Consider the following 25,179-nt stretch of genomic DNA (forward strand, 5'->3'; position numbering starts at 1 on the left):
TCTCCTCCTCGCCGTCCGCGAGCAGTGAAATTAGGCGAACGGCCGTCGCGTACGATCCGAAAAGAAACGAACGACAGGATTCTCGCTTCTATCCGCGCGATCCTTCGCAAATCGTTCGCTGGCGAAGAAGAAGCAGGTCGAACGTCACCTTGAAGCCGACGTTGCGGATGCTTCGTCGGCCTCGTAACACGGAGTTCAAGGCTGTTTCGTTCGATGAAAAGCGATCGTGTGCCGAATAGAAAGGGACGCGATTGCGATCAAAAAAAAAAAAGAAGCCGAGGTCGGCGGGCCCAATTTGTCGATCGAGGGGCCTGACGTTTGAGAAAAGTTTGTTGTCGGATACGGAGCGAATGTGGAAAGTCGAGGAAGAACATAGATTATTAATCAATAATGTTAAAATGAATAACGTTGAAATGTTAATAACGACGCGAAGACAATTCTTGGTCGAGGAAGAAGGTAGAATTGAAAATGGATCGTGGACGTTTTGTTAAGAACGCAATGCAAGGACCAGTTTGCACTGTGCAAACGATAAAGAACAGCAAACTATAAGCATAAGTGTTTATTGTATTCGAAGTTCAATTTTTGAGGAAATAATTTGCGTAGAAACGTATCATATTTGTCGTCTGAAGCGCGTTATAACGGCTGCGAATGCAAAATGCTGGTTTCGAAATGATTCATAAACTACAACCATATGTTGCATTTCTCTTTGGGATTCATTGGACTACCTGCCGGGCAGTTGAAGGATTCGGCGAAGCCGTTCATATTCGATACCGAGCCGATCACTCGGAGACGTCCAGGACTGTGCTCGTCGTACTTGGTGTCCCTCTTCAGATCTTCCGGGTTCTGATATTCGCACCACAACTGTAAAGAAGATTTAAACATGCTTCAGTTGAAAATCCTGCTTTAAAATATACCGAGTGTCCCGAAAATGTCTCGCAATCCGGAGATGGATTGTGTTCCTCGGATCGTTCGAAGTAACTTTTTCCTTAGCGAAAATACAATCGGCGGTTTGGTTTATCGCGAGACATTTCTGGGACCACCTTGTACAACGAAATTAAAAGTACAAAATTACAATTTTTAACACACGATATGTTAATTAAATCTACGGATCGGACGGAAGACTTACGTTGGCGAAACTCAAGAAGAACGTTTGGTTGTTGTCGAACTTCTCTAATCCCGGCAACGCTGGATCCGGCTTGTTGCATTGTCTTAATCTTCGGTGATAAGCCCTCCACACAGCCTCCAGGCCCATCGTGTCGGCGATATTTTCGCCAGCGGTTTGATTACCGAAATCCTAAAAACGATCGAAAGATGTGAAATATCGATTATGGTTGCTATACGATCAAAATGAAAATTCCACTTGAAAAGACACTTAAAAAGGGACTCGTTGAAATTGAAATTAACACCGTGGAAGATTTACCTTAATTTTGAAATCATTCCCTTTGATGATCTGGTAACTGTTGAACTGACGAACGAAACATTCTGCTCTTTTGTCGTAGGCCGTCGCCATTGCGGACAGCCATTCCGTCGGCTCGCCTTTGCGGTTGTACAAATGGCCTAAAAAAAAACGTAATTAATTAATCACGTTCTTTAATTTTTCGTTTCAAGCTCCGGCTAAAATAGTTCAACAATATCGGCTTTTTATTCGTTTCTTTTCGACGATTTTAGACATTGCCCAGTAAACTAGCCGATCTAAAAGAATTTTCGCTCACCGGAATTGTCGAAGCCGTGGTTCACCTCGTGGGCTATTACGCTTCCGATAATACCGAAATTTGAGTTCCTGTATCAAAACGATATCATTGGTTAACGTCGTTGTTATTTCACGAATCCAATTTAGATGTTTCATAATATAAAGAACAAGCGTTCCAATTATTTACCATGGCCTGTTCGTGGCGAAGAAGGGGTTTTGGAGATCGGCCGCGCTGATCGCTGCATCAAAGAGAGAAAGTTTTGTTTTAATACAGCGAAACATAATACTTCGTGATACAAATTGTTTTCTTCAGAGTTCATTCAATTTTAAATTCGAATAGTGAAGTACACGAACCTATAACATTTTCCGTTGGCGTAAAGAACGCATTCACCATCAATGGATCCATGGATAATCTACGAAAAATTAAGAAAATACAGTTATAAAATATTCTACCCCCCCATAGCATAGCGATTAATAGCTTCGAATAAAATCTTACGGTGGCAACTCGTCCGGGTTTACTAGTCTTCGAAGTTTCCTCCATTCGATATATCTCATGTAGTTCAGCACATTCTCGTAGTAAGACGGGCCGATCGTGAGCTGTAACAATTTCTAGTCTTTATCGCAATTTTAACATTTTTTTTCTAAAGAAACAAAGATCGTTGCGATCTTACAAAATATATAATAAATATAATATAAACTAAATTAATGATTATTATTATTACGTTATATTTTATTATATTATTATTATTTCTATTATTATTATTATATAATATAAAATATATAATAAATATCGAATATTTTCCACTATTATATGTACTATCGTTTAAATATAAACAGCAATAACGACATTTATTTTTCGAGAATAGGGGAATTCGATTGCTTTAATTTGGTTAAATAGTTCTCGATAAAGAAATTATTACTGGAACGTCAATTTACCCCTTGGAAGTAGCGTTGGACCATCGTCTTGTTTTGATACCAATCGGGCGCGCCAACTATGTGCTGCAAATGCACCAATTTACTCAGAATGAAATGCTTCGTGTCGTCGTCCAACCACGTCGACTCCTTGATTTGATATTCGACTTCTTTCTGTATGTCGTCGATCATGTCCCTGGCCTATGTTTTGTTAACAAACGAAGTCGAGACGGACGACATTACTCCTTCATCCCTTATTTATTCGTTTAATTTCATTCAATCTCATTCGAGCAAGATTTTTACCATTCTCTCCAGCTGTTGCGGGAAATGCTTTTTCGTGTACTCGTACCCGATCACATCGGACAGCTCCACTTGCGTGCATTCTTCCTCCCTGCAACGAGACGAAACACGCGAACGACTTAGCGTTAACCGGCAGAATCTCTTAATTACACTGTTTTCTGTTTCAGTCGAGTAATAAATGACTTCCCATAATTATGAGCGAAGAGAATACAGAGAATCAGAAAGCGAGGAAAAGAGAAGAAAATAGAAAGACAAAAAGGAGGAAAGAAAATGAAACAAAATAAATGTCCGATAAGAAAACGGAAGTTATCTTATGCGACTCGACCGAATAATTTTACGAAGCTGTGAAAAACGATGCCTTGAGCTAGACAGCATGGGCTCCCAATCCTTGGCTAATTCTTGAAGATCTTCGGATGTGGCAGTTGCCACTGTGCTGAGGAAGAGCCAGTGAATGTAATTAACTGTAACGGACAAGCAACAATTAGCGTTACTCCAATGGATCAGAGATCGATGGCGTAATCGATGACATAATAAAAATGAGATAAGGTCCAATGTTTCGTACCGATCACTTCGGGGGGCGTTTCATTGAGCAGCTCGCGGACGTTCTCGAAATACTCGGTCTGCGATAGCGTGATCTCTACGTCGTCGTCGAGCTCCACTCCAGCCTCGGTGAACAGCTTCTGCACCTTCCTCTTCCAATTGACCTAAACATCGATTAACCACGTTTTGGGAAGCTTGTCGAGTCGATTGTTAGTTCGTTGAGCCAGATACAAGCGTGTCGCATGACTCAAAAAATGTATAAATATTTATAATATATATTTATACAGAGAAACGCGTTGCGAGAGAAACGTTAGAACGAAACTCTTACCTTGCTGTTCTGCTTTTGAGGTCCCAAACCGTCGTACCATTCCTGGAATTCGCTGAGCGTCATGTTCTGCATATCGTAGTCTGTCAGCGTGATCTAAAAAAGAAACGACGAGATACGATTCCGATCGGTTCGACGAGAGATTCGCCGATATCGTTTTTGACCGCGGATTTTATTGCATTCACAATCGAGTCGGCGTTGTCCGAACCGGCTGAAGAATTCGAACAATTCGACCCCGGTCCAACGTGAAAAATATTCAAGATAAGAATGAGATTCCTGATCGACCGATCCGTCGTTTGCGATGAGACGCGGAACATTTTTATTCTGCATAAAAATCCGCGGTTCGCGAACGAGCCAAGATCACTCGGACCGTTTACCTCTCCCAATTTAATCATGAACTTGACAAGGTCTTCGGCGCCTTTCTCTATCTTCTTGCGCGACACCTCCATGCCTCTGACCTTCGAAAGTGTGTCCGCCACGGATACTATATACTTCTGCAACGCCTCCGTAAGCTCCGCCACGTCCTCCTCGTCGGACTCTTCCTCTTCCTCTTCCTCTTCGCCGGCTCCGCCATTCTCTTCCTCGTCGTCCTTGCCATCCTCGCCACCATCTTCTGCATCGCCGGCATCGTCGCCGTTCTTCCCCTCGTCGCCGGTATCGACTTTGTTCTCGCTGCTGTCTTCCTTCTTCTCGTCGTCGCTCTTCGGGGCCTCGTCGCTCTTCGGGGTCTCGTCGTTCTTCGGGGGCTCGTCGGCCTTCTCTTCGGCAATCTTCCTCGCGACGTGGTGGACTCTGTGCTGAATTCTTCTCTTGCCGTGCACCTCGTCCATTTCATGTCCGTGCTGACGGCTGTTGCTCCTCCTTCGCACTCGGTTCCTCTCTTCGTCGTTCCCCCTGTTGTTCCTGTGTGCAGCATGCTTCTGGTTGCGCGCCTTCTTCACGCTCGCGGCGTCGCCCATCCCGGACCGTTTCGCATCACTCTTCCCGGCGTTGGACTTCTTCAGGTGACTCGTGGGAAAGTGTCTGTGCGCCGACGATTTCCTGCCAGTTTTCCGCGACTTCCGCTGCACCCCGTGCTTAGGGTTCCGTTTGCTCAAGCTTCGTCGCCTGCGCAAAACGATCTCCTCGACCATGGTCGGCCTCCTTCCAAGGCTCCTCTCGCGATGTCTCCTGTCGAGGCTGTGTTTGGCCCTCGACCTTCCGTGGTTCAGTTTCCTGTCATGGCTCCTTCTTCGGGACACTTTACTTCTCAGTCGCGCGTCCTCCTCCGCCTCGTCTTCCGGTTCGGCGTCCTCCTCGATCCCTTCGTCCTCCTCGTCGTCCTCCTCGGCACCGCCGTTCTTAGGGCCGCCTCTCTCCTTGCTACCTTTCTCCTGGCTACCCTCGCCGCTCTCGTTGTTCTCGTTGCTGGTGTCCGTGCCGTGGTAAGGCTCCGGGAGCAGCCGGTAAATTCCGCGCGTCATGTGCGGCGTGTCCAACTGAAATATTCAGAATTTATCTCGATACTAGATAATAGAATTAATAAGATAGAATGAATAGAATGAATAGAATAGAATCAATAAGATAGAATTAATAAAATAGAATTAATATAATAGAATTAATAGAATAGAATTAATAAAATAGAATTAATAAAATAGAGTTAATAGAATAGAATTAATAAAATAGAATTAATAAAATAGAGTTAATAGAATGGAATGAATAGAATAGAATTAATAAAATAGAATGAATAGAATAGAATTAATAAAATAGAGTTAATAGAATGGAATGAATAGAATAGAATGAATAGAATAGAATTAATAAAATAGAATGAATAGAATAGAATGAATAGAATAGAGTTAATAGAATAGAATGAATAGAATAGAATTAATAAAGTAGAATGAATAGGATAGAATAAATAGAATAAAATCAATAGAATAGAATTGATAGAATAGAATCGATAGAATAAAATCAATAGAATAGAATCAATAGAATAGAATGGATAGAATTAGTTAATAATAAATACTTGGTCGTACCACTATGGTTTCGTTGCCATCCATCGACAACGGAGTGATGATCATATCGAAGAAGACATTCGTTCCCGTCAAACGTGCAAATTGGTCGTCAACTATCTGCCAGTTGTATATGCGATCGTTCCATTCCCCAGGCTCCATTATCAACGGCCAGCCGCCGTGTCTCCACAATGTAGCAACGATGGGCTCTAACGTTTTCTCCTCTGGCACGTTTATTAAACAATACGTCTGATAAGAGAGTCTTTTACAATACGAAAAGTCTTCTGTCGCAAAAGACATGACAGGAACGTGGGATAATATTTTCTTTCATTCGAGGCTCCGCGTTTTCGGGACAAATTGATGCAAGCGTGTCGCACGACTCAAGAAATTTATAAATAATATGTAATATAGATAAAAAGAGAACGTAAGAAGATGTTTATTGCGGTTCAATGTGAAAACGAGCTCGAACAATCGTATCCGCTCTTTCCAAATTGTCCATTTTACGTTACAATCTGAGCGTCAATTAGGGAGGCTTTACTGTAGCATGGAATAGGAGCCGGCGCGTCTGACCATGACATATCAATTCTACTTGTCGTCGTATTACCATCGCCGTTGTACATAGTTAGGGTCGTAGAAAAATACAAGCTACGTAAAAGTTTCGAAGAAACACCGAACATCTTGGCGAACGACGTTGATTAACGAAAAAAATCTGGTAATTACCTCGATTTATACAGCTCTTGAACCATTTCTTTGCCAGTTTCACGGCGAACATGTCGTCGGGCTCGATCGGAGATTTCATGAGGCCTGAAAATTTGAAGTTATAGCATTATAATATAATATTATATTATTATTATATTATTAATATAATATAATTAATATAATAAGTGTATAGAATTTGATGAAACTTCGTAAGAGCGCGTAAAGTCGAGCTTATTGAAACAGACGTTCGATCGAAAATGTGGCACGAACCTGCAACTTGTTTTCCAATCTTCTTCGTTATCATATCCCACAAACTCGGGACTGACTCGGAGTCAGGCTCGGGAACCTTGTCGTCCCACTTCCCACATGCGAATTGGTAAAAATCCTCGCAAGGATCAACGGACTCGTCCATGCTATCCTTGATTGTCTTGGCTATTTTCAGGAAAATATATTATACATACAGGTTCTGCACTCGACGATCAGGCAAATTACATTCGTCATTTTCCAAACTATATATTCGTCTTCTTCCAAATTATATTCATCTTTTCCCAAACGAAATTCACCGTTTTGTTTTTTTTTAAATCAAATTCACCTTTTCTTCAAATCAAATTTATCCTTCTGCATATCGAACTCGCTACTTCACATATTAAACTCACCCCCCAAATTGACCCATTTGCGAATCAAATTCTTCCGCTTTACTTTCCTTACGCTATCGTGACGACAATCGAACACAATGTGAATTTGCTGTTCTGAAATTGTTGATCTTATACTAACAAGTGTGTAACAATAATATTCGGACAGCGAACAGATCTTTGTGACAAATATAAGTGGATGCCTTTTAAAGAGGAATATAACTTTTACAAAATTGCATCGTGAAAATATCTTTATGCGCTCGAAAGTACTTACCGATCAGCTTGCACTCGTCGGAGTCGCATACCGATCTTTCTTTTGTCTCCTTCGCGGCGATCACTTCGCGTTTCGAGGCGAACAAACTCTCCAAGCCGAAAGGGTAATCCCGGAAAGATGGGGTGGCGGTTACGACAGCGCCAATGGACGCTCTAGAAAGAAAATGTTGCAAAATTATGTGAAACCATTCCTGTATTATTATTGAATGAAGTCTCGGAAGAAGATATAATAATATAACGTATAATGATAAATATTAATCGAACGTAAATTTGTCGCGTTAATCGAGCGCAATTCTTCATATGATAAAACAATAGAATTTCTGTCTTACAAAATATTCTGACTGTGTAGAAAAAAATGTCTACTTACAAGAGCAAGATCCGAATCATTCTCGCGAACTATGGCCGATCTTCGCGGAAGCAAAACCGGCCCGGAGAAATATTCCAGAAATGACCGGAGATGATTCCGCGCGACCATTTTATATGCGCGAAATAGGAAGGAACGATCTGATAGTCGTAACACTGTACTATATGATAGCGGTAACGCGGAATCGAAACAGACGGTGATAGTGCATCCTCTGCCCTTGTGAATCGTATAGATAATTTATCTAGTTGTAACAAGTCGCCACCCAGCAACCGTTAATGAAATTCTGTTTCCTTCCGGCTTGATAAAAATAATTACGTTCGTTTGCAAGGATTTAATGAAACGATAACAGACGTGTATTAACAGACAAGAACCAAAGGTAAACTATTCTATTAATGTGTACGCGGACAATGATAAAAGTTACACGCGTGCTATCACTGAAACGAATAGATGAGAATTTTTGAGACCTCGTAGTTTTTATTTATTTATTCGTTTCATTACAATCCTTGCTCTAGCTTAAGATTATTACCGGCTTCATCAACGTGCATACATTTTTCATGTTATCTTAATTATTAATTGGCTCATCGTTTAATTTAATAGTCGTTCGTTTGTTCCTAATATTTGTTATCTTAACAAACTTTGCATTTTTCTTTGCTCTTTGTTTTGGAATAGCTCGTATAGTTATTGGTATTGAGTAATATCTATATCGATCGATATTGAGTTAATTAATTTGCACCAATGAAACAATCATACTTAAACACAAAAATAGTGCTATGAACACACGCGAAATGGACGTCGCGTCCGTTTCCGTACATTCGTTGAAACTTTCGATTCATGGAATTACTTCTAAGAAATATTTGATTGACTAAAAAATGATGATACAGCCAAGAAACGTCAAAATATTATTTACCTACTATTATTTATTAACTGCCTATTTTATATGAATGATGACGGTGCAGGTAAGATAATAAATTCAAGAAATCTCGGTATCATTAACATCTTCTTCTCGAAACTATATATATATATATATATATACAGCTTTTTATTATTCAATTAACCGTAAAATACAAATATATGTTTAATACTAATCTTATCGACGCAAATCACAATTCAGGCCTCATTAGGATATCCATTGACCCTATTTTTACCTATTTTTATGCGCCTTTCTTCTTACCAAATTATCTCTACGATCGTCACAGAAAAAGCTGGTAAGCGAATCGAGGAAAAACGACTCAATAACAAAATGATTACAATAACATTCTCATAATTGTCTACCGCCTTCTTTGGTCAAAATAATATTAATCTCGATAATTTCTATAGGTCTATAGGAATTTCTTATAGGAATTATTTCCATAGGTTGCATTTCTTCTCAGGATTCATGGGGCTTCCTTTCGGGCAGCGATAAGCTTCCGCGAAATCTTCGGAGTTGGATAGGGATCCGATCACCCTTAACGGGGCTAGACTATGCGGATCATACTTCAATCGCGTCGCAATCTTGTCTGGATCGTAGACTGTACACCATACCTGTAAATTTTCAAAGAATATACAATCTGCTACAGAAACAATGTCCTAAGGAATTAAATCGAACTCGTTGAGGATTTTTGTTCTTCGCATTCGTTAATCGTTAGTAATATTGATTCGTACATTAAACGTTGTTTACGTATTCATTTTGCTACTCACGTTCGCAGTGGACAGGAAGAACAATTGATCGTTAGTGAAATTCTCGAAACCCGGTAACATGGGGTCGGGGACTTCGCAGTTCCTTTGTCGTCGTTGATAAGCTGCGAACACGGCTTGCAAGCCCATTGAATCCGCGATATTTTCGCCTGATGTATGCTCCCCGTAATTCTGCAATTACATGGCGGAGAATGTGAATAAGTTGCAGCTAAATCGCTGTCTGCACATCCGCTATTTCACATTACATGTAGTAGGATCCTCTGATTCCCCTTTTCGATCGATTTCAGGGACCAAAAGTGACAGTTATTCGAACATTTTTGGCATTTCGACGCAACGAATTTGTATCGTTGCTATCGTCGTTGCTAAAATTAGACGAAACTAGAAGAAATTTAACCTTTATTTGAATGTTTGCGGTCCTGTTTTCCTTCATGCTGTATCTGGTGAACTGCTCTCTGAAACAGTCGGCTCGTTTTTCGTACGCGCTGTCCGCCGCAGCAGACAACCACGACGCGTACGTGCCGTGCCTATCGAACATGCGACCTAAAATCGACCAATCGTAAATCGGTATTTATTCTCGGGGCATTTTGCTTGACAGAATTTTGCAATTGTTCACCCATAGTGTCGAATCCGTGATTCACTTCGTGAGCCATTATGAATCCTATGATGCCGAAGTTCGTGTACCTGTGCACGAGAAAATATCATGCGCTTCAAGAATGTACAGAATTCTCTCTTAAAAACTTGCAAAATCATCTCTACCACAATAATTGGCAACATTTTATCACCACCATTTTGGAAAATCCGTTTCAAACAGTTGGAACCTCGGGTCATATTTCTTTTCCAAATTCTCTCCGATTGTCCCTCAGCTTGCAGACAAGCATGGACAATTTGGGAAGAGGGGACACGATCGTTCGAGCAGCTCGCGACCCCTTTTTAAAATGATCGATTGTCAACAATTGTGAAAACGAGTTCGAATAATCGTTCGTATTAATAATAATCATATCGATAATAATCACTTTTCCCAAATTGCCTATATTTGTTTTCAAGCCGAGGAACAATTTCGGAGAATTTCCCGTATCTCTTCCGTAACTGTAACTATGCAGACCCGAAGTTCTGCCATTTGCGGAGAGAACGCAGAAACCGGTGCTTACCATGGCTGTTTGGGATTGTAGAACGGGCTCTGGAAATCTGCCGCTGTTATTTCTGTAAAAAGTTTAAGAACCTTGAGCTTGTGCTAGTTTCACTTATGCTATTTCGGCTTATCAGAGCACGAGCCGAAAAGTATTCGCGTGAAAAGAATTCATTCCAACTCGTAACTTACCGATAGCATTTTCACTGGGCATGTAAAAGGCGTTCACAACCAAAGGATCTATGTAAGATCTGCAAGTAAACGTTTCGTTTGATTATAAAGCGAATTTGTTCCTGTTTCAAATATTTGGTTAATATAATAATAATATAATAATAATAATATTTGAATGAGACTTACTCGTACATATTCTCTGGCGACTTGTTGACGTGTTTCAGTTTTAGCCGTTTACCATGCCTCATTATACTCATTATATTCTCGAAATGAGAGTGGCTCATGGTCACCTACACAATGCACGAGTTACAATTTTTCTCATTACAATTGTCTGAATACTTTTGTTACCGCTAACGTAGCTATGCCAATAGTCCGATGCTATTTTACAAAGAATAATAAGTAATAAACTTTTTTTTAACTTGCATAGCTTCGTAGCATATTTTATGCAACTCGTTCAAATGTTTCAGCATGAAAATGATTTTCGGTATGACGTTGCATGCCCGCAAGCAAAATTATACTACATAATCGTATTTCTGTGCAACCTACTCCTTTGTAATAATCCGTCATAAGTGTGTGGTTTTGGTAGAGAGGCGGATAACCGATTAGCTTCTCCATGAACACCAATTTGGCCAATATGTATTCCTTGGTCTTATCATCCATCCAGGTCGACGCTTTCACGCGATACTCGACTTCCTTTTGAATGTCGTCGATCATATCCATAGCCTTGAACAATCGACAACTCTAATTACTGCTTTTATAGATTACGGTTGCTCCTTCTCGAGTATACGTAATTTAGGAGGTGAGAACTTATTATCGACTGTTTAATGAAAGATTTCATCAATACCGTTTTCTTCCAGTCATCGGAGAAATATCGTTTTATGTATTCATATCCCAAGAAATACTTCGTAGATAAGTCTTCCATGCATTCGTCTGATCTGCGAGAAAATGTAATCGTTTGCACCAGCGTGTTATTTGTTATAAATAATCGGCATATATTTGTATAAATGAAATACCTTTTCTCGGGTCTTTGGTTATTTATGTTCCATTTGTAATACAAATCTGCCATCTGATCAGTAGTGGCCTTTATCGTTCTCGATATAAAGTTCCAATGAGCGTAATTCACTGCATGAAATCGTTTAAATATTTTTTACTAACCGATCGCAGTTATGCAACTGTAAATATACGACATATAAATTATGTTTTCATACCAATCGTTCTGCTCGGTGTATTATTAAGCAGCTTGTGAAGTCCTGCGAAATAAATGAAGGATGGAATCATGACCACCGTGTTGCCATCCATTTTCAAACCCGCCATCGTACCTACGTTTTTCAATTTCGTGATCCAATCTATCTACAAATAACAGAATGAAACATTTAACATGGCAATGACATGGATCCTCAATAACGGTGACTAACATAACGGAATAATAGTGATGAACAGTAGAATATTAAATTCGTCGTCCCGGAAATACTAAAAATTTCTCGACAGCTTCGACACGAAAAGACGCGAAATATACTTACTTTACCGTTCTTCGTGGATGGTTTCAGATTATCATACCACTTTTGGAGTTTTCCAAACGAGCTGATCTTCTTGCCACTGGCCACGTAGGAGAGCTGCAAGAGTCGCAATCAACGTAGAGGATGCTCCGTCGTCGACAAAGTCGATTACATATATCCGCCGTTTTGGTGTTAAACGAGATATTACACTCCCTAATTGACGCTCAGATTGTGCACAAAAATGGACAATTTGGGAAAAGGAGATTGTTCACTCGAACAATCGTATCTCCTCTTCCCCGATTGTCCATTTCTGTGCTCGATCAATTAGGGAGAATTTACTGCATTTACCTTTAGGACGCCCAGCTGAAACTTCAGCAAATCGTTAACGTCTTTCTCCATCCTCTCCTTTGGTATCTGGACATCCATGGCTTCGGCAAGCGCCATGGTGACGTTCAACACGTACTCTTTAAATTCCTCCCTCGCCTTCAACATTTTAGCCCTCTCCTCTTCCCAGTCTTTCTCCGCACTTTCCGTTTCATCGTCGTCGTAGGGCCCGTCGCCGCTGCCACTGCCGCCATCTTCGTCGTCCTCATCACCGTCACCGCTGCCGCTGCCGCTATACATATCATCATCCTCATAATAATAATAGTCGTCATCGGTTTCTTCATCTTCGGCGCTGTCGTCAATATATATGTGCCTCGAATCTTCTTGGACGCGGTGATCCGCGGATATTTTTCTATGGCGCGACATCTTCTTGTTATTAAGAACTCTTCGGTTCTCCTGTCTGCTTCGTTCATGCTGCGCCTTATAGTGAACTTTCGATCGAATCGCCGCTCTTTTCGTTCTTCCCTGTCCGACTCGTTGCTTCTCGTCGCTCAGTTTTCCGCCGCCGTACCTGCTCAGGTCGTGTCTCAAACGTTTCTTAACGCTCTTGATTAGCCTCTTCTTCCGCGTATCCTCGTCGTCGTCGTCCTTTTCGCGGTCCTCTTCGCGACCGTCGTCCTCGTCGTCCCTCTCCTCGCTGCCGCGCTCTTGGCTGCCGTTGCGACCTTCGTCGTCCTCGCTGTCTGAACCGGGGAAGTCATTTAAATTTACGAGACTGTACATTCTACTTGGCAGATCCGGGTCTTGAATCTGAAATTATTATTTTTTTATTAATTATTCTCATTGAGAAAATAAAAATACTCTTAGTGACAATGTCGTTTGCGAATGTTTATGATACGTGGAATAAATCGCGCGTAATCACCCGTAAAACAAATTCCTTCGACTCCCAATCCCACGGCACGGTGACGGTCATCTCGTGCAAAATGTTTTCACCTATTAAACCAGCGTAATAATCGTCCACGTATTGCCAAGTATACAATTCCTCGTCCCACTCGTCGTCCTCCATTAACATCGGCCACCCTCCGATCCGAAATATCGTAGCGATGAGCGAATCGAGTCCTATTCTTTCCAGCTCGTCTGCAATTTGGACGGTTTAATCGAAAAACCTTGAATTCGTAAACTGTATAAAGAATTTAAAAAAAGAAAAAAAAAATCTGTGGCAAAACGTTTACAACGATTAAGGTACTAAATTGGCAATTTATTGGCTAAATTGGGCAATAAATGAACAGCACACAATTTGGTACCTTGATTGCCTAAACTAATTCCCGTGAAACTGACAAAAAGAAAAAGCGGTAACACAAAAGAATCGGTACGTTTTATTTACTAAAATAATCGATTTTTCCGTCGAATGGGAAGTAAATCGCAGATGTTACCCGTGTTCGTGCAAGCGTTGTATGCTTTTCTAGCCAATTTCAGGCCCAGGAAGTCGCCGGGCTTCGTGTTTGCATGCAACATATCTAGAAATGTAGTAAATCGTATTATTCATATTATCGTAATTTCGTCGCATTGATCGATCTTGTTTCGCATGCGAAGATAAATGCTTAAATCGATTAAAATCGGATCTGCTTTCGTATGGATAATACTACTGCATACAATGTCTGACCATTGCTCGGCGTTTCTACTTATCAGAAGCGCGGTGCAATTCGCTTTGCTCGACTACGTTCTCCGTTAACAATCACGGAATTTCAATGAAAAACAAGTGACAAAGCTAAAAAGCAAAGCGTGGAAAAACCGTCGACTCGTGTCAAGAGATAAAATCGCGCGATTTGAAATCGCAAATTTTCGCTCGTTCGGCAAACGTGTCCGCTTGCGGAAGAATGTCGAGCCACGTTCTCGAAGCGTTTTCACGAGTAATCAAACAATAGAATCGGCTTATTTTAACGGGAAATGATCCGCGGTGAGATCGACGAACCTTGGAGTCGCTTTTCCACAACAGCAGTCGCCTTTGACAACGGGCTCCAAACTTTTTCGCCTTTAGGGAGGGGATTCTGTTTTGCCCAATTCCCACACGCGTAGTCGTAAAAGTTTTCACACGGATCCACGTCCGGGTTCATGCTCTCGGTCATCATCTTTGCTGTCGAAATTAAACAACGCAATATTATGGAGGCGAGGATCGCTTTCTTTACGCGTAGACCGCCGCCGCGGATTTTCATGCGAAATAAAAGTATGTAGTCCGTTGTTGAAACGCGAGAGAAACTAGATAGAAAGTTTTCGCCGTTTTAAACGATTTCACAAATAAGTTCTATTTATTCTATTAAATTCCTTTTTAATTCTGCCGCTATTTTAGAACAGTAGTAATTGCTCGTTTCTGCCATAAGCGCGTAAACGAACCGCGCGACGGAGCAATAAAATAATAAAGCTCTTCCGTTTCGAGAGGAAACGATCGCGCGACGGCTCGGAGAAAATTTAGCGCGTGCCGGTGACGTCGCGGCATTCTTATCCGCGGCCGAAAGCGCGAATCGTATTAAATCGTTGCACTATTTTTAATAGGCTCGATTTATTACGCGAGACCGGTTGTTTAATAGCCGAGGCGCGATGCTCGAGCCGATATACATACCGACTGGTTTCTGTGCTTGCGTAACCAGAAAATTTCATCGCGCAATTAAACGAGGAAAACGTTCGTTCCCTTACCGAGCGCAACGCATTCCGATGTTTCACAAAGTGACCGCTCTGTCGATTGTTTGCCCAAGTCCGACAGGCCGTCCGCGCCGAACAGCCATCCTAAATTCAGAGGATAATCCTGAATGAAGGCGGTGCCGCCGGTAATAAGGCCGACCAGTGTCCTGGAAATTACAAGAATTCGCGGATCACTTTGACGGCACCCGGTAACAAGAGAGAAATGTCGCTTACAGGATCCACGCAATCCGTGTCATTTCGATGGCGCGTCGAATTTGAAGCCAGGCTGCGGATACAACGGGCAGCCCTTCCGCGCGTACAGTGAAGAATATCACACCGACGGCAGTGATTTTATAATTTACGTAAAACGGAAAGACCCTGGCTGCTTGCTGATAGCGCGCGCTTTTTTATCAATACTCATTACGTAACAATTAGCGCATCTCTCACGTCTGCGCGACTCTCTCGTCCTGTTCATTGTCAACACTTTCATTTATCCTTCTTGTATCGTCGATATTGTTTAACGCTTTTTTCTGCCGTTCTCGTGCCGTGAAAATCGTTAACGCTCGTCCATGCTTGATAATATCAATAACAATATAACGCTTGATAATATTATTATTAAATTATCAGCGGAGGGTTGCAACTTCTACCCGATTTCGGTTCGTCGAAGTTTCGTCTCGTAATTCAGTCCGAATTACGGGCGAAGTACTCGATCCACGGTGATTCGTTAAGATCATAGGAGAACTGATATTAGAAATCGCGTAGCGACCGGAAATCAATGGTGTTCGACGGTACGGGTTGCATCAGCGCGGAAATAGAGCGGTTATCGTTCTCCACGCTGCCATTACTGCATTCATATTAGTTATCTCGGCGAAATAGCAGTAAAAGTGGTGGATGCGTAATGCAGGATGTTTCCTTCAGAATGCGAACACCTTGACAATGTAGAATCCTTCTGCAATCATGATAAATAAAAAATATGAATAGAAATAAAATGTAAAGATATAAATAAAAATAAAATATAGAAATGTGAAGATGTAAATAAATGAAAGCAAGCAGCCACGTAGTAATTCATTGTAATCCGTTTAATCCCAGAATAGTTTTCGTTTGTGCAGGTCGATGTTATAAGATCGGCATCCGGACGAGCTGCCGCGGATCACGGATCGGTGAAACGGTAGCATCGTAGCGTCGTTCGATGCGCCAACATTCGAGCGTAAGGACTGCGCAATCTTATTTTTCATCGGGGCCAGAATAAGCCGAGCATCGGCGAGCCGGCACCGTGGAGGCAGTCTCCAATCTGAAAATATATTGCAGAAATATACCATGTTAACAACGTTGCCGCGCAGACAACGGCAGAATGTGTCGGCGACTGGATATCCGTGACAGGAGAGAGTAAATCTGAAGCGGTAGCTGACTGTTGCCCGATCGCGGATCGCTTCGGCGCTGACACGGATAAGTGAAATGAAATTCATCGATTCGAAGACGAGACAGCTCTACGGCCCTAATCAGATAGTTATGCAGAAATTGGACGTGCAGCCTTAAACAGCCGCCTGGAACTTTTCATTCGATTTGCTCGGGAATACCGCGTCTCACGTGGGTGTATCAGCGTAACAGAACGTTGTACTTCTATACCGAACGGCTTGCGTAAATTGGCCGGTATTTAGTAATGAGTTTATGTATTTGTTTGTTAACTTCTGTCTCATTTATAATGGCCACGGTGAGGCAACCTAATTCGTAGCTCTAGCGAACTATAACTTTTCTAGCGACATTGAACAAATCACCGTTGCCTAGATTGCAAATCGTCGGTGTTCATGTATTTACAGTATGCGCGGAGTTTCTAAAGCGCTACAAAGTATAAAGCAATAGAACCGAACCGCTTAGATTGTGCTTAAGATTATTTATTAAACCGGATCGCCGTGGTTTCTCGTGTGAAAAATATTCGATACGTGTCTGTAAACAGACTAACGCAATTTAACGTAACATTCCCTTCTCGGCGATGTGAACGTAAAAGCGGGCGATCGCGATGGGTGAGAGTGAGTAAAAGGATCGTAATCGCGATCGTCATCCCAGAAGTGAAGCACGTGCGAGAATGAAAGTCCTTGTGGGAAACGGTATGCGTGAAACGATGAATCGAAAGGTTTTATTAAAAGCCGATTCCGAGCATCTTGTAACTTCTGTTCCCCTTTGCGAAGATGGCAAATACGTTCGAATGATGAAACGAATGTATAATTAAATTTCAAAACATTTAATTGGAATCAAACAATATCGCGAAATGCGCGCAGATGTCCGGCGAGGCTGATTTATCGCCTTCGGAGCTTCATCGTTGGACAAAATTCACGGTTATTTAATCGATAGGAGTACGAATGTGCATAAATTTTCCTAAGCTACGAAGCTACATGTTATTAACGTCCCACGTAATGTTGAATACGACTTGAATGTCTAGTATATTTGAAAGAAGGTTTTCAATAATTGCCAAAATGGAGAGAAAACAAGAGCCGAATAAAAATATTCATTATTTTATACGAAGCAATCACGATGTGTCAGAATTCCGATAATAAATCTATTAAATACTTTTTCGATCGATACTGATTTCAGAAAAATCATTCGTGTTATTTTTATTATTTTAATTTACAATGATAATGCGACAAACATTTGTCATTATAACAATCACACGAAAAGCAATTACAAAGATTCAAGTTAATAGATATAAAGAAGTTAATCAAGCATTGTAAATTCTGTTTTTAAAAATGTGTGACAGAGAAAATACAATGGAGATCAATTTCAAATAAACCGCCAACACTTTGACGCTTGAAATCCGTGAAGATATTTCTCAATCGACGTGCGCAGATGTATAAAATTCTACAAGCATTTAGATGTAGCTAAATTAAGTATAAAACTGATAAATCGATTAATATTTTATAATATTAACATTAAACGTATTCACGCAATATAATAAGACCTTTTTTAAGTCTTGGATAAGGAGATACAGATTCACCGGTAAGGTTATGGACTCACTACGCAATAAATAATCTCACAATCCTTAAGGATAATTTGTAACAGTTAATAATTAACAATGAATCGGCTATAATCATAAAACATTTAGCATTGAATCTTCTTTCATATTTGAATACCATATATGCATCTGAAATATCTTAACTGGATATTCTACAGACATTGTAACGTATACATCGGATGATAAAATTATGCTTCATATTTTCGTCATATGTTTTATCATAAAATGTTTTTTTAATAATAAACAGTTACATAATAATGATACCTTCTTTTATTTTGTGTAATAGCAGACGAAATCTAGCAAACGAAACAAAAAACCGGAATCATGTCGATGTTAGCGCGCATGCGCTTCGTAAATGGTGGGGTAATTCTTCAGGAGAAAATATTCCATAATTTTCGTCAAAGAGGAATATCTGCTCCTGCTTTGAAAAGAAGCAAAATGGTACGTTTTTCATTGTGAATTTAAAGGAACTATAGATGGTATAAACAGTTTATTATACAAAGAATCAAGTATTTGATTAATCGTGAATTTAGATATAAACAAATTATTCTTTATAAATTGTTAACACTAGATAATTTTGTTTTTGTAATCGTTATCGTCATAATTTTATTAATGCTTGTCGTTTATGATGAAAAAACTATGGCGTTAAATAATATCGTGTGAATGAACACAATTCCACATATGTGGGTGTAACAAGTGGTTGAGATTCTAAATTAATTATTGCACGATTGATCTAGTTTCTATTGTATAGAAAAAATCAAAATTATATAAAAATTCTAACGAAATTAATTAATATATTTGTGGATAGTCGGAATAATTAATGTTTATTGACTAATGCAAACTTTTTCGTATCATATGTTACACACTGAAAAACGATCGAACTGTTTCCTGATCGTATTGATCGGGTTCTCCCATCACTATCGACCTTCATTGAGAAATTGAACCTTTTATATTTTAAATATTTAAATTCTTACTAATCTATTATTTCTTAGGGAAAACTTACGCAAGAAGAAAGAGACAACAATTTAAAACCATTATTGACTAATGGTTGGGCTGTTAAAACAAATAGGGATGCCATTTGCAAGGAGTTTTTATTTAAAAATTTCAATCAGGTTTGTCTTACAATAATGATATTATATTTAATATTGCTAACAACAATTGCTATCATGAAAAATATATTTTTTTATCTAATTTCATTGGTAGGCTTTTGGATTCATGACTAGGGTGGCAATGCAAGCAGAGAAAATGGATCACCATCCAGAATGGTTTAATGTTTATAATAAAGTGGAAATCACTCTCTCATCCCATGATGTGAATGGTCTATCACAAAGGGATGTTAAACTTGCAACTTTCATTGATAATGTTGCTAAATTGGACCAAAACTGAATCTTAATTGTTTAATCATGAACATCTGCAAGCTCTTTTAAAATGTATTCCTATGTTTAAACACATGTTAGAACATATGTTACGTAATGAGTTGTATTTATATTTCATGTTTTCAAATATTGCAATATGAGATTTGAAGATATATAATTTATTTTTGTATACATTACAAGATATTAAATTATAGGGTCCTAAATTAGCCTAAATAAAGCTGGCAATGATAATTACTATGATGGTGTTGTTGTTTTTTCTTTGGGTTTACCAATTGCCCAGAAATTCTTAACAGCTGTTGAAACGCCTGGACCATTATGTATCAGTACAAGTAAACCAGCCAGAGTTCCTGCTGAAAGCAAAATCAATGCGATATGCAAAACCTTTGGTAGTACTGGTCCTACAACAATGGGACGGGCATAGTCCACGATAACAGCTTCTAAACCCCTATATAAAAACAGTTATGTCTTAATTAATTGCATAAAACAATACACTTTTTAATATCTACTTGATTCTTACGTTTCCTTACTTACCAATGAGCATGCATTACAACTAATATAGACATAACAGCATCAAGGATTGAATTTTCCATTATTAAAGCAGCAGGAATTATAATTGGCAGTGCCACAGATACTACTCTTTCAATAACCCATAGTCGTACATGATCACCCGTGGTAGCCGCATTACGACTTTGTTGTAATGCACCAGCTGTTACCTTTGGGAACTATAAATTCAATCATTATTTCACAAACTCCATGCATTTAAAATAATATTAGAAAAGTTTATTACCTTTGTCAGAAAACGATTACCACCATTATATATTGCATTAGAATTTAAACATCGATTAATACCAGATAAACTTGTTAATGATCTAGCAAACTGAGGTGGTTTGCAAGAGTTTGAAAATACATTAGTTTTAGCAAGAGATTCTGGGAACATAAACATAAAAAGCACAATATAAAGAAAATTTCTTTGATTATGTTGATGAGACAGCAGAAGTATCATTAGAATAAGAATAAAGTAATTTTGTAAACTTTGAAAATCTATTGAGAATTAGAATATTACAAATATATATTTGTCTATTTTCCTTTTCATCATTTAATATTTTTCTAAATGTTATATATTTTTTTATGTCAAATTTTATTGTGTACTAATATTACACTAACATATATTATTAGATTAAATGAGAATAATAAGAAGTTCTTGCCAATACGATTATGTATACAAATGATTTTAGTAAGATTATGTAAACGAAAAGGACTTATGAACAGTTTCCTAAATTCTAAATGTACTTACCTAACTGTCTAACTTTCCGGAAAATGTTACCACTAATAACCTTTTCGAGAATCATTTTGTTAATTGCTTGGTGCAAAATTTTTTTAAAATGACCCCTCCCTTATGAAGGAACAATGAAACGTTTGCTAATTCTCGTGACAGCAAATTTTTACAACTATAGTCACATACATACAGGTAAAAAGTAAAAATACGACTGCAAATGAATGTTTGAGCTTTGAGTATCGACTATACTGTACTATACCGAAATCGATTATTTTCGATTATCGAATTTATTAATTTAATTTTATAAGATATAAGCGTGTACGTAATATAATAGAAAAAATGTATGCATACAATAGTGTATGAATGTACATGTAAATATCTATTCTGTATAAGTTTTAATAGTTCATATTACATACCATAATACATAATTGTACTATGTCTTATCAGAGAGCAAATCTCTGGTAATCAAACAAAATTTATTAAATCAAATACTAATCATATTCTCATTCATTGAATAACAATATTATTTCAATTACTTCTTATTACATAGAGTCATATACGTAATACTATAGATTCTAGAAAGGATACATCGTATGTACATACATCTATAAACTGAATTTATGACTGTTGAGAGACACTGCTTTAAAACACGTGTTGGCATTCGGGTTAAGATTTTTTGACAACTAGAAACTCTTGAAAATAGTAATAAAATCGTGCCGGTTACAACAACGAACGGATAAGGTAGTAAACATTTGTAAGATGTGAACAAGATATGATTTTCTGTAAATTATAATATATTTATCTTATAAATGTTAAATAAATCTATACCATATTTTATAGTTAACTGTATTTAAATACAAAACGAGATTTCTGCCATGGAAAATGAAAGTGTTGATCCAAATAATTCTACTCGTAATAGAGATGGAAAAGGCTTCAGAAAGGATAACCGTTTCAAAAAAGATTTCAGACAGAATCGAGATTCACGCTACGGTAATCAAATATGAAATAAAATTATTCAATATATTTACTTTGTAAAAATATATTTGACTTAATGCTATATGAATTTTTTTTAAGGACATCATAGAGATAACACTAGTAGGAAACCTTTCAAACGCAACTGGTCAAACACTCAGAATGATGGGAAAAGGAAAAGATTAGAAATTGGAAGTCGATTAAAAGAACATGATGTTGGTATTACAGAATTCATAGGGAGTGAAGGATTTTTTGGTGTAATTAAAGAAAGATATACAGATTTTCATGTTAATGAAATTACCCTTGATGGGCAAGTAGCTAAATTAACTAATCAAGACATTCCAAAAGATTTATCAGAAAATGAAAATATAGAAGATTTAAAGCACACAATATCAGACATAATATGGGATCAACTGCAAACATTAAAAGATCCAGAGTCCTCTCCCATAGAGATAGATGTAACAAATGTGAATAAGGATCAACGTAGAGCAATTCATACAATTGCTAAACGAATAACAAATGTCATTAGCCAGACAATAGACAAAGAAAATAAGAAGATTATGATTATTTTACGAGATAAACAGGATAACAAATCTAGTATGTTTCACATCATTACTAAAATGTAACCTTTTTAATTGTTTTAATCTATTACTTGCTGTTACTAGATCATAATTTCCGGAGAGATACCCGGGTAGATTGGAAAAAACGTGGTGAATATTGTTACTTTGTATTACACAAAGTTAATATGGATACAATGGATGCTTTAAATCAGTTGGCTATGAATTTACGTATGAAATCAAATAATTTTAATTATGCTGGAACAAAAGATCGTAGAGCATGGACTACTCAATGGGTTAGCTTAAAAAAGACAGAACCATCAGACATATTAAGAGTAGCAAAAAGCGTACGTGGAGCATATGTGGGCAACTTTAAATTTATGAAACAACCTTTAAAATTAGGTATGCTTAATGGCAACCACTTTAAGATTGCTTTAAGGAACGTAAATGGAACAGATGAACAAATTGAAAATACAATGGTTTCTTTGAAGAATAACGGTTTTATCAATTATTATGGTCTCCAAAGATTTGGCTCTGTAGTTACGATTCCAACTTATGAAATAGGGAAAGCCTTACTTCAGAGTAATTATATCTTTTAAATGTTATAAACACTTTATTTCTTGAAATACTTATCAAAGAGGTTTTAATTTCTTATTTTCTATTTATTAAAAATAGGTAAATGGAACGAAGCGATCGAATTAATTTTGAAACCTAGAGAAGGGGAACAAGATAGAGATTTAGCAGAAGCTAGAAATATATATGCAACGACCAAAAATGCAGCTGCTGCTTACAAACACATTAAGAGATGTGATAAAATAGAGGCAATACTTTTGCAAGGTATTTGCACAGCTGGTAATAATAATCCTCAAGGAGCCTTAGATGCTTTACCAAGAAATGCGCGCTTAATGTATATTCATGCTTATCAAAGTTTGGTGTGGAATCATATGGTATCTAGACGAATAAAAGAATTTGGACGGAAACCTATAGTAGGAGATTTAGTATACGAAAATCGTAGTAAAGAAAGTGATAATGAAAACGAGGAGTTTGTCTACAATGAAAATGTAGGTCAAACTGAAAATCATGCAGAGTCTGATGAAAAAGACAGTAAATTTAATTGTGAAAGTACAGGTATGGACACTGAGGAAGGACTTGGTGAAGTATCTGCAGATGCAACATGTGGTCCAATTAAAGAGGTAACAGATGCTACAGAGTGCTGTCTAAAAATTAATGAGAATATTAGAGGAGATAGAACTGTTAATGAGAAAAATGAAGACGACGATTTGCGCAACCTTCCAGGAGTGAAAATCCTCGAAGAAGAAGATTTACCCAATTATACTTTAGCAGATGTATTAATGCCACAAGTTGGCTGGAAAGTTACATATCCGACTTATGCTAAACCATGGTATGATGAATTTTTAGCAAGAGATGGATTGACTACAGACCTCAGGCAAAAAAATAAGTAAGATATGGAAGAAGTATACTTATGTATAACATCTTCAAATTTTAAGACAAGTATTTGATATAATATATATTTTACTTCAGGAAATACAGTTTAGGTGGCGCGTATAGAAAAATATTGGAAATTCCTACAAATTTATCTTGGAAAATCATGCATTATAAAGAAAAACATAGTGATCTCATTTTGTGTGATATTGACGAAATGAGAAAGCAATTACCACCGGAAGATGATCTAGGTATAATTTTTTACCGATTGAAGAACTATAGAATAGATGCAAAGATATTTTTCAACTCATAGAAAAGTAAATAAGATGTAGCAATTTCTTTTCCATTTACAGAGGGACAGTATAAAGCACTGATTGTTGAAATGTCTTTGAAATCATCTACATATGCAACAATGGCATTGCGAGAAATATTAAAATTCGATACATCTCCGCAAGCACAAGCTGCCCAATCTGCCGCATGCAATGCGGAGTTAGGAAACTGTGATATTTTAGAAGATTGTTCACAACCTGAAAAACAAACTTCTACACAAGATAATAACAAGATTGTTGATGAAGAAAAGACTGCGAAAATAGAGGAAAAAGAAATAAGTAATCCTGATATACTTGAAGAAAGTAAGCAGGAAATAACATCGGAGACTAATGCAATGTAGCTCTGTAATATATTACTGAAGTGTAATTAGGAATTCTCTACTTCTTAAATCCTTTGAATATGCGAAGAAAAGATATAACAAATTGATATATGCTATTTCATACAAATTGAACTAATTTCGTGTATAAACATACGTTTGCGGCTTTTTTACATGTTAAAAAGATTTGTAATATTGAGCTTAATAAAGTATAGTAAATTACAACACTCATTTATTACACGATATACAATTGTATCATTACGCAACCAGCTATTGTTTATATGTCTCCACAATATTTTGTGATGTCCCATGCATTCATATATTAATTTTGGTAAAATTAGGACACAATACGGCAAACCAATTCTATTCAGTAGAATATATTGTATTAATATCATATCACAAACAATTTACAACATTGTGAAACATAATTAAATGCTTTTTGAAGTTTGATTCATTATTATGTTAATTAATTATATTTTGTGTTGTTATCATCAGCTTTTTTCATACAATATCGATGCAGCAGATTCTCCTGAATAAATCTGTGCCTTTGGTTTATTGTTTTATGTCCTAATTTTACCATAATTAATGTTTTTTGATCTGTATAAGCATTTGACAGTGGCGCCTCTTGTGGAGAATAATGGAAGCTCCGAACGAGGTCCATACAGCGCCAATTAGTAAATGGCAAAACGCTTAAACTACTAGCCAAACAGTG

General features: G+C 38.0%; 4 protein-coding genes across 6 annotated transcripts; 2 read left to right on the top strand and 2 right to left on the bottom strand.

Moving 5' to 3' along the window:
- Positions 1 to 544: 544 nt before the first annotated feature.
- LOC117219826 (uncharacterized) lies at positions 545 to 18,481 on the bottom strand. Its single transcript, XM_076521777.1, has 36 exons — positions 18,462 to 18,481; positions 15,425 to 16,481; positions 15,206 to 15,357; positions 14,487 to 14,648; positions 13,948 to 14,031; positions 13,437 to 13,651; positions 12,539 to 13,324; positions 12,215 to 12,307; positions 11,903 to 12,044; positions 11,708 to 11,816; positions 11,539 to 11,629; positions 11,241 to 11,417; positions 10,881 to 10,984; positions 10,716 to 10,774; positions 10,546 to 10,597; positions 10,011 to 10,078; positions 9,792 to 9,937; positions 9,401 to 9,568; positions 9,069 to 9,244; positions 7,361 to 7,512; positions 6,725 to 6,886; positions 6,476 to 6,559; positions 5,780 to 5,979; positions 4,145 to 5,245; positions 3,771 to 3,863; positions 3,465 to 3,606; positions 3,261 to 3,363; positions 2,906 to 2,993; positions 2,627 to 2,803; positions 2,187 to 2,287; positions 2,045 to 2,103; positions 1,878 to 1,929; positions 1,713 to 1,780; positions 1,421 to 1,557; positions 1,127 to 1,294; positions 545 to 861 (listed from the first exon to the last, which is right to left on the bottom strand). Exons 2-36 carry the CDS (start codon positions 15,445 to 15,447, stop codon positions 682 to 684), a joined length of 5,874 nt encoding a protein of 1,957 aa, XP_076377892.1. The 5' UTR covers positions 15,448 to 16,481; positions 18,462 to 18,481; the 3' UTR covers positions 545 to 681.
- Pcd (pterin-4a-carbinolamine dehydratase) lies at positions 17,994 to 19,810 on the top strand. 2 transcript variants are annotated; one of them, XM_033469177.2, is made up of 4 exons: positions 17,994 to 18,181; positions 18,484 to 18,638; positions 19,190 to 19,309; positions 19,401 to 19,810. In XM_033469177.2, the coding sequence occupies exons 2-4, from the start codon at positions 18,522 to 18,524 to the stop codon at positions 19,581 to 19,583; spliced, it is 420 nt and encodes a 139-aa protein (XP_033325068.1). In that variant the 5' UTR covers positions 17,994 to 18,181; positions 18,484 to 18,521; the 3' UTR covers positions 19,584 to 19,810. The 2 variants fall into 2 exon arrangements, with proteins under 2 accessions (XP_033325068.1, XP_033325069.1); XM_033469178.2 differs by having other exon boundaries at positions 18,487 to 18,638.
- Positions 19,711 to 21,075, bottom strand: SdhD (succinate dehydrogenase, subunit D). Its single transcript, XM_033469176.2, has 4 exons — positions 20,868 to 21,075; positions 20,361 to 20,500; positions 20,105 to 20,295; positions 19,711 to 20,018 (listed from the first exon to the last, which is right to left on the bottom strand). The coding sequence occupies exons 1-4, from the start codon at positions 20,920 to 20,922 to the stop codon at positions 19,808 to 19,810; spliced, it is 597 nt and encodes a 198-aa protein (XP_033325067.2). The 5' UTR covers positions 20,923 to 21,075; the 3' UTR covers positions 19,711 to 19,807.
- A 187-nt stretch (positions 21,076 to 21,262) lies between these two features.
- Pus7 (pseudouridine synthase 7) lies at positions 21,263 to 24,692 on the top strand. Of its 2 annotated transcripts, none has more exons than XM_033469172.2 (7): positions 21,263 to 21,603; positions 21,690 to 21,839; positions 21,924 to 22,418; positions 22,487 to 22,960; positions 23,054 to 23,837; positions 23,921 to 24,072; positions 24,175 to 24,692. In XM_033469172.2, exons 2-7 carry the CDS (start codon positions 21,725 to 21,727, stop codon positions 24,489 to 24,491), a joined length of 2,337 nt encoding a protein of 778 aa, XP_033325063.2. In that variant the 5' UTR covers positions 21,263 to 21,603; positions 21,690 to 21,724; the 3' UTR covers positions 24,492 to 24,692. The 2 variants fall into 2 exon arrangements, with proteins under 2 accessions (XP_033325063.2, XP_033325062.2); XM_033469171.2 differs by having other exon boundaries at positions 21,263 to 21,590.
- The last annotated feature ends 487 nt before the right edge of the window (positions 24,693 to 25,179 follow it).

This window comes from Megalopta genalis, chromosome 5 (genome assembly GCF_051020955.1).
Source record: "Megalopta genalis isolate 19385.01 chromosome 5, iyMegGena1_principal, whole genome shotgun sequence".
In the NCBI taxonomy this organism is placed as follows: domain Eukaryota; kingdom Metazoa; phylum Arthropoda; class Insecta; order Hymenoptera; family Halictidae; genus Megalopta; species Megalopta genalis.